Below are 9,763 nucleotides of genomic sequence, written 5' to 3' on the forward strand. Positions count from 1 at the left end.
TAGTGACGAGTCTAGGACCAGACATACCAAATAAACTTGTGCAATTTAACTATATACAACAGAAAAAAAAGTACAGAAAGAAACAGTCATATACAGTCAAGTATGGGAGGGGGAAATCATGCTGCGGGGTACAATAAGTATCAATAGGAAATCAGCAATTCAGTATAGAGAAAGCGTAACACATTTTTGAGTCTTGAATCAGTTCTAAGAGAGAGTTTAAGAGAAAGGATATTGTTCCATTGAGTTCTAGGCAGAATTTAGATTCCAAGCACTGGTTCTTGCCCCTTTTGATTATTGAATCTATTTGGCAGTCTATTGATTCTGTTTCTGAACTTATCCGAGCTCAGTTTGTTCTATTTTGGGTGTCTGTATTGCTGTTGGTTGACAAACTCATTCCGGGTTGTGGTTGAGTGTCATTCTGGTTTGAAACTGGTTTTTGGAGCTGTTCTGAATCCCATTGATGTTGTATTGTCTGTTGCTTACCTGCTGCTGACTTCTCCTTCTTCCTGTCCTGTTTTCTAATCCAGGTACATGTTGAATCTCCACATCATGTAGAGTTTGGTTGAAATAAAATGAAATGGAAACCTAACTTCATTGGAAAACTTCAGTAGCTACCATATCTTCCTTATAATTGAATGTAATGGTTTGAATTGTAATTAGGATTATTTGTTTAAGTAATTTGGAGTGGCTGAATCTACAACTTATAATAAATTGCCTTTGAACTGCTTCGAACCAATTCAAATTCGTGACTATCTAACTGCAATTCAGTACAATGGGTGTATGTGTAGTTTAGTGTTCATTTATGTTTAAAAAGAAAAGTCGGAAACAGTTGGATTTGAAATCGAGTTTGATGTCCAGTTGAGCATGTATTGTATTGCAGTAACTCATATCATGCAGATTAGTTCTTAATATATAGGTGTTAACTAGCGTTGGTAGAAGTGTATGACCAATAGTCTAATCCTTGAAGGCTTGATATGCAATCTTGTTGTCGAACTCAAAGCTACCTCTTAATTTGCTCTTTAACCTTTAGTAAAAATGGACCAGTAGTTAAAATAATCTAATCTTCAAACCATGTTCTGTTCATTTGAGTAAAAGGACACAATAATTTCGATGGGTACTTGATTTGATTCAACTGAAGCTGCATCGATCTAGTGGCCAGCCTAATTCCAGGCCATCTGAGCTTTAGCGCTTTAACGAATGGCCCGGGTTTTACCTTATTTATATACTCGCATGGGCATGGGCCAAAGACTATGTTGGGCCGGCTTTTGGTTGTGCCAATTCACATTTTTCGGGCTTATCCTTGAGCCCTAAGACATATTTGGTTTAAAATTATTGTTTTAGGCCCTTGACAAAATCGATTAGGATTTTTCCTTATTTTTAGAGACAAATTAATTAGAAAATCTTAGTTCACTTTAGGATGGACCTATAAATAAAATGAGACGAGCCTCGCTAAATAGAACACATAAGTCGCGGGGCCCTCATCAAATGTATATTTGAAATACTTAGATTCCGAGGCGAGTCGTTTAGCAAATTTCACGGTCTTCCCCAAAATAACCACGCGTTAGTCTCTTTAGGCGCGTACTTTAATAACATTACATTCTTAAACCCGGGTGCACATTTATGTGACCCAAATCCAAATCTCAACAAAGTCGAAATGTGTCTCTAATCACGGGTACATTGATTGTGACGTGGTTCGAGATGCATTTCCACGACGTTGTAAATTCTTTTAAAAATAATGAGTGAGACGAGCCTCGACAAACAAAAATACACAAGTTGCGGGGCCCTCTATACGTATTGGTAAAATTACTTAGATTTCGGGATGGGCTGTATAGCAAAATTTCACGGCCTTACCCAAAATAATGATACGCTAGTCTCTTTAGGCGCGCCTTTAATAATTTACTTTCTTAAACGCGGGCGCACACTTATGTGATCCAAATCCAAATCTCAACGGAGTCGAGATGTGTCAACAACCACGGGTGCATTGATGTGACGTGGTTCGAGATGCGTTTTCACGACGTTGCAATTCTCGTTGAAAAAAAAATAACAATAATAAAAGCGGTAAAAAGTTTAAATTTGCACATAGGTTCAATATGAATTAAAATCAGATAAATAAGTCGAATATGACAATTGAGCGAACGTGCTAGAACCACGGAACTCGGGAATGCCTAACACCTTCTCCCGGGTTAACAGAATTTCTTACCCGGATTTCTGGTTCGCGGACTGTAATACAGAGTCCCGGCAACAATCAAAGGAGTGACAAAATCATAATATCATCATCCCGGCAAGGGAGATAACCAACAAAGCAGCAATATCCCGGCAAGGGAACAATATAATAATTCTTTCTCCTTCTTTCACTTTTATTTCATAACTCACTTTACCACTTGAGCCAATGCTCCAAAGGGTTCAATCATCTCATATACTTTCACATTTCGTAATATAACTTGAGCTAATGCTCCTCGATGTTCAAAGGACACGATTCCTTCCACAAACTTTTCACAACAATTAGAAATCATCATCAAGGCATGAAAGATACAACGAAATCAAGATATTCACAATATGAAGACTCACGGTCATGCTAGACACCAACGTAGAGATACTCATCACCATGCCTATACGTCGTACTCATCAATTACCACATAGCAAATAGGACTCAACTCTCAATCCCTCAAGCTAAGGTTAGACAAAACACTTACCTCGATGCCACGAACACAACTCAAGGTTCAATTATAGCTTTACCCCTTGATTCCACCGCCAATTCGCTCGTATCTAGTCACAAATTACTTAATTACATTAATAAACGCTAAATGAATCAACCCCAATGCATGAAAATGAGTTTTCCAAAGTCTTACTCAAAAAGTTAAAAAAATCGCCCCGTGCCCACATGATCAAAACTCGAGGTTCGAACCAAAACTCCATTACCTTTTCCCCCACGAACCCAAATATATGATTTGTTTTGAAATCGGACCTCAAATCGAGGTCCAAATCCCCAATTTTTGAAAAACCTAGGTTCTATCCAAAACACTCAATTTCCCCCGTGAAAATCATTGATTTGAAGTGGAAATCATGTTTAAAGGTGTTAAGGAGTGAAGAAAATGAGTTAGAAATCACTTACCAACGTTTTGGAGAGAAAAAGTTGTTTGAAAAATCGCCTCTTATGTTTTTGGGGTTTTGAAAAATGAAAATAACCGAAAATCCGTTTATTTATACCCCTTTCAGACCCCTTGTGTGGACCGCACAAAATAGACTGCGGCCGCACAGTCCTTCCGGAGGGTACTGCAGTCTAGTGCCCCTGTGCGGACCGCACAAAGTCGACTGCGGCCGCACAGCCCTCCACCGCGCACCGCACAAAGCCGACCGCGGACCGCACTGGCCCCTTCCGCGGTCGCACACGTTTTCGTGCGCACCGCACTGGCAGGTTCAGAGACCTGCAACTTCTCTGAACCTGCAACATCTGGTTTTAAGCCTGTGATATCCCGAAACTCACCTGAGCCCTCGGAACTCCAAACCAAACGTACACAAAACCTCTAAAACATCCTACGGACTTATACGTGTACTCATATCACCAAAATAACATCATGAACATTGAATTAAACCTCAAGATCAATGAAATTTCTCAAAACTTCTTTAAACATCAAATTTGCATTTAAGGTCTGAATCACGTCAAATGGATTCTGTTTCTTACCAAACTTCACCGAATAATATTAAATCATATATAAGACCTGTACCGGGCGCCGGAACCAAAATACGGGCCTAATACCATCATGTGCTGATCAAATTCCATTTCAAATTTCTTTAAACAATTTTAGAAAATAATTTTTCTTTGAAAATTCATTTCTCGAGCTTGGGACCTCGAAATTCGATTCTGGGCACACACCCAAGTCCCATATTTTCCTACGGACCCTCCGGGACCGTCAAATCACGGGTCCGATTCCGTTTACCCAAAATGTTGACCGAAGTCAAATTTACTCATTTTATAACCAAATTTTTATCATTTTTCACATATTTTCATATTTAAGCTTTCCGGCTACGCGCCGGAACTGTGCACGCAAATCGATGCAACTCTAAATAAGGTTTTTCAAGGCCTCGGCGACACAGAATTCAATCAAAAGCCTTAATCAGAAAACAGATTACAAATGCAGGACAATGTTCCATCAACACGAAGTTTGTAACATTCTATCTAACAAACCAGAAGTAAACAGTGTGAAAATCAGTACAATTGATGAGAGGCTACATTTAAAGAAGATAAATCAATAAATAACTGAATGATCTGAGTTCTGTCACCAAATAAGATGACTTTCTCTACTACAAAAATCTGTGCATATTAGTTACACAGGCTTCAGGTTACATTTCAGGTTTACATAAAAAAGAAGAAAAGATTTATCCTTTCGGCGATAGAAAGTAACTGAAGTGCCTTCAACTAACATAATTGCTCTGCAATTGCTTTGGGACTTTCATACCAAATCCATGCTTTACTCTCTCAACCCTTAAGAAATCACAAAAACCAGAGGAACATCAGATTAGGTTATTAGAAAATATCCATTAAAACTATACAACTTCCTCAGAGATAACATGCAAACAGATTATCGTCCAGCATATTTTCGGTTCAAGAATGTTCTGAAGGTTGTATCTTTTATTCAAATACAATGATTAAATTTTGGAAATATGACTGAAGAGGTAAAAATCTTTGAATTTCAAAATCCTTGGCTAGGCATCACATAAACTTCCATCGGTCTGCTCATCTATGGTTCTAATGGCAACAGTCACGATTGAGATTTGAGAGAAGTCCGATATTCAATACGAAAGATAGAACAGATAACTCTTTAGCCTTAATCGACCAACAACCAGTCCTAGTCATTTAAATGTATGAGCTTCCACTTGGACTACGCGCTCTGATTATAATTGAATAGGTAGAAATTCTGATGTATGTTGTTTAATATCTAAGCAAGAAGTCTAGGTCCTCAGAAAGATGGTTGATTTTAGCTTTCAACTCCAATAAAGAAACTAAAATCTGAAAACTACATCCAAGCCCAGGCTTGGATGTTCACTCGAGCAGGGGAGAGTTTCTAACCCAAAGAAGAATGGGAATACTAAAATATCTGACAAATTTAACCCCACTTCTCTTTAAAAGCACAACTTTCTATGAGCTTTCGGCTAACTTTCCTTTAAAAGCAGAATATGTGGTGATTAACTTCAATCCTATAGAACACTAATAAACGACCACAATAATCATTAGCCACTGACAATGGAAGAATAAAGGCACAAATAAAATTGTTAGTACTACAGTCTTATTCTATGGAACATGGAGAAAGTAGACTCTTTGATACACATGCTATATGGAAACTTACGTTGGGGCAAGTTTGCCAAGGCCATCAAGTTCTTCACCAGTGTGTTCATCAACAACTTTTCCTGAGATATCAATGGAATAGGACTTATTTCGTGTCATAGGGAGACCTCTGCTCACCAGTAGATCTAAATCTTTCTGATGGAGCTCGCGTCCATTCACGTAAATCCCTGTATTCCCAGCAGCACAATCTTTTGGGATTGGATAATTAAACTCTTCAATATTTGGCTGTAAGAAAAATTGTGATACTTCATCAATTTGGTAATCCACCAAAAACCATCCAAGAGATATGTTCTACATCAGACATTATTGAATCCTACCAGAATGACGCCAAGGCAGGGATGGCCCATCACGCCCCAAAAGCCAGCTCGGTAGTCATACCTAGTTCACCATTTAAATAACAGAGTTTGAAGTCAATTTTCAGATAATCTAAGTTTATCATCATATATTAAAAGGCAAAATAATATCCACAAGAAAACAATCAAGAAAGCATCACCGTTGTAAATTTCACCATAATTACTACCATCGAGAATTATGACAAAGCAAACAAGAAAAGGATGAACTAATATGCATTTTTGAAACTAATATAGCATATAATATCTTTTGTCCTTCTCAGTACAGATGCACTTACCAATAATCTCCTGGTTGAATGGGCCCTGCTAACTTCTCTGCCTTCTTAACAGCACGATCTGGTATCGGTCTTCCATTGACAAACACATTTGATCTTCCATTCTCTGAATTTTGACTAGACCTTGATAATTCTCCAAAGCTCCTTTTAATAAAACCCATGAAGGACTCACCTCCCTTGTTGTTTTTAGACAAATTTTCCTCTTTGCTTGATTGATATGATTCCATAGATACACCTACATATTCATTCATCGAGACATCCATTTCAACTGCCGTAGATATATCTTTAATAGAATTCTGCCTAGAGGTACTTTTATCAAGTACGGTCCTCTCTTGATCAGTGTTTTCTTTCATGTTCTCCTTGCTGTAGTTTTCTACCACATCTTTGGGAGAAATACCATAAGTATGGTCCCTTCGAGATGAATCTAGGAGTGGTGGCGGATCATCTTCAAGGGGCATTTCAGCACGATGAGAAACGTCATGTCTAACAATCACGCTCTCTGGGCTTAGCTCATCTTCAGAAAGACTAAATGATGAGGAATGAGCATTATGCCTCTTCTCAGGTTCAGTGGAATTTGATTTATGACTCCTCGAAGATGACTCGAGCTTAGCATCGGCCAAATGGCAGTTATAGTTAAAGTTATCATAATCATCAGACCAAGGGATCGTCTCCTCATTCCTCAAATTCTCATTTGGCACATCAGCTGAATCAGGAGCAAACTCAGCAGGCACTGGTTTAACTTGTGTAGGAATGGATACACCCGACTCATTGCTACCAGGTTCAAATAGAATTGTGGAGGAGCAGGCTCCACATCTCATTCTCTTCTCACTCTTTCCTGTCATCATTAGTTTCTTAGGCAGCTTCAGCAGCTCAAAGCAGCTACAGCACGTAATGAAAGGGGCACCACCTGCTATAGCTTGATATACACGTCCAACTCTATGGGCAACAACCACTCCTCTAGGATAACGCCGATGACCAAGACCACCATTTTCCGGCTCCAGGTCACTCGGACTTCTTGTAAGTCGCCTTCCTTCATGATAATTCTTATTAAGGACATGAGAGCCTTCAGATGTATAACCCCCTGGACCATAACCCCCAGAGGTCATGTGGTGATGTAAAATGGGATTAGCAGGGCCGTTTCGTGACCTTCGGCTGCCAAAACCAGAGGGTTGAATCACAGCAGGAACGTGATAATTTTGGTTCAAGCAATGTGAACAAGAACATGCAGACTGGTGGAAAAGGGTTTCATGCGGATGTGGTACGAAGAAGTTATCCATGTGATGCCCAGGAAAATGTTCAGGGTACGTTTGGGGAAAAGGCTGATACAACGTCTGATTGGGAGGCTTTCTGAGCATTTGTTGGTGATGTTCCTTTCTATATCCAAGAAATTCATGAGAAAAGTTGTTTGAAGGATATGCGTCTGCCATCATTGAACCATGTGGATCCTTATAAGGAACATTTCCTTGTTGTCCATATGTGTATGGACGCTCTCGAACATTCTTAGCAGGACCTAGGGGATGCCGGTTAGCACCGTAAGAATCCTGGTTATGCACATCGTGCCTGCTATACGGATTAATGGTTGTTGTTGAAGCCATCCTCGCATCAACAGGAACACTATCCTTGGGTTTCTCAGAAACATCACAAGTTCGGCTGAGTTGGTCCTTTAAGTCATTGATCTTCCTTAAGAGCTCGGCTTTATCGCTCTCCAAGTCCGCAACTCTAGCTACCCCATCCAAACCACCGTTGTACCTCCTATGGTTAACAGAGCCATAGTAAGAACCCATGTCATTTTCTAATGGCCCGTCACTAGGATACGGAGGAGCACTGAACTTCCCTTGCCTTCTGGCAGCTGCACCATTTGCATAAGATCTTTCAATGTACCGACTGTCCATAGGTGGTCCTGAACCTAGTAACTCCATCGAAGGCCTTACCCTTTTAAGCTCATTTTCAACACTGAGTCCAACAGATTCAACAGTATTAATCTTTCCCCAATAATTATCCGCCCTAACACCATGATCCATCTTGCCTTTAGAAGTACTACATTCATTGTAACCATAATTGTTCTCTCTTCTAAACCTATCTAACCTCGAACCAATTAAAATTTGTTCACCCTCTCCGGCTTTATCAAAATCATCGAAAACTTCCTTATCATCGGATCCTGAAATCACTCGATTATGTGACACCATTCTTCCATTATGACTTTTCCCTTCTGTCCTCCTCGGTTGAATGTCACTACTTTCCTCATCGAAATCAGAAACAGTATCTAAACTCATGGCGACCTCTCCTTTACCAGCAACTGCTCTACCCTTTTCACCATCTGATATCTCCGACAAGCCATCATCCAAAATCCCCTTATTTTTTGCTGCATTACCATAATAACAACAAAAATGGAAATTTAGAATCTTAAAAACAAGATTCGATTTGAAACTTATCCTAACATAGCTATGCTAGACATATTACAAAACTTCTGCTGTATTGAATATGTGAACGACATAAAGAAACATATGACAGAGGGAAAACGTTGAATCTTGTGAATGCTAGTCTAAAAGCTTAAACTGCTATAGATAGACATTTTATTTACTTATCTTCAACTCGCCCCTTCACATGCAAGCCAAATAATTTTTTCTTAGACCAAACAAGTGAAAGTATTTACAACAACAACAACCACTACTACGCCTCAGTCACAAACAGTCATAAACAAGATGGGATCGGCTATATAAATACTCATACCACGTTACTCCATTTAAAAGTACTTAGTTCTACTCAAACTATTAGATGAGCAGTTTTACATAATTCAAATTAAGGTATAAACTATAAAAGTAAAAGAGAAAGGAGTACCTCTAAGAACAGTACCACAACCACCACATTGGTAAACAGAAAAGTCATGAAGCTCAGGAAGAAGATTTCCACACTTTGGACAACGAACCAGTCGAACATTTGAAGAAGGTTCTGCCATTTTCAAAATTCCTTAAAAGTGTAATTAACTCCCTTTGACACCAAAATTCATCCAAAAATGGATCAATAACAAGAACCCAAAACCCCAAAATCCCAAAACACCAAGTGAAAAAAGGGAAAATACCCAAATAAAAGCTCAATTCAAAGAGCAAAAATCAAGTCTTGAACTAGTCAAATTTAAGCAGAAATTGCAAAAGGGGATAAATTTATCATACAAGAAATGCAAAGCTCAATACAATTATACAAAGAGCAAAATCAAAACTTGAACTTGACAAATTTAAGTAGAAATACCAACGAGAAAACCTTTATAGAAAATTCCCAAATGAAAACTCAAAACAAAGAGCAAAATGGGGTTATTGGACTAGACCAATTTCAAGTAAAATGGGCAAAGATGATAACTTTATCACTTGAGGGTACAAAAGAAACACAAGAAAAATAAAGTGTGAAACTTAACAGTACAGTCCAGAAGAGAAAAAAAAAAATTAAAAAAAGGCAACAATTTCTTGTTGGTTTAAAAAAGGGCTGCAGAATTTGATGTTCCCAAGAAAGAGAAAAGAGAAGGTTTGGATTTGGAGGGAAGAGAAAAGAGAGAATATGTTTACGACCCGTTTCCCGACAATTTCTTGCTTTTCTCAGGTAACATTACAATATTACATAAATAACAACTTTTAGGAAAGAGGGGACCAATATTCCTAGCCTAATATTTGTATAAACTATAAGAATTTTGAAATTAATAATTTTAAATAAAAAAGAGCCAAAAATATTTTTATCATTTAATAAATGATTTAAAATTAATTTTCGTCTATTTTTTAATTCAAAAATACACACAATGTTATCTT

General features: G+C 38.3%; 1 protein-coding gene across 1 annotated transcript; it reads right to left on the bottom strand.

The window, feature by feature from the left end:
• Nucleotides 1–4,232: 4,232 nt before the first annotated feature.
• Nucleotides 4,233–9,558, bottom strand: LOC107814945 (uncharacterized). The gene is made up of 5 exons (XM_016640447.2): nucleotides 8,808–9,558; nucleotides 5,973–8,331; nucleotides 5,662–5,722; nucleotides 5,346–5,569; nucleotides 4,233–4,483 (listed from the first exon to the last, which is right to left on the bottom strand). Exons 1-5 carry the CDS (start codon nucleotides 8,923–8,925, stop codon nucleotides 4,414–4,416), a joined length of 2,832 nt encoding a protein of 943 aa, XP_016495933.1. The 5' UTR covers nucleotides 8,926–9,558; the 3' UTR covers nucleotides 4,233–4,413.
• Between the last annotated feature and the right edge of the window lie 205 nt (nucleotides 9,559–9,763).

The sequence above is a fragment of the Nicotiana tabacum genome, chromosome 1, assembly GCF_000715075.1.
Source record: "Nicotiana tabacum cultivar K326 chromosome 1, ASM71507v2, whole genome shotgun sequence".
NCBI classification, from domain to species: Eukaryota; Viridiplantae; Streptophyta; class Magnoliopsida; order Solanales; family Solanaceae; genus Nicotiana; species Nicotiana tabacum.

Bases quoted from the DNA above. Each gene is read 5' to 3' on its own strand.
- LOC107814945 (XM_016640447.2), bottom strand. From the start codon at position 8,925: ATGGCAGAACCTTCTTCAAATGTTCGACTGGTTCGTTGTCCAAAGTGT. The intron at 5,723-5,972 runs GTAAGTGCATCT...ATGGTGAACTAG, and splicing joins ATTCAACCAGGAGATTATTG to GTATGACTACCGAGCTGGCT. The intron at 5,570-5,661 runs GTAGGATTCAAT...TTTTTCTTACAG, and splicing joins CCTGCCTTGGCGTCATTCTG to CCAAATATTGAAGAGTTTAA.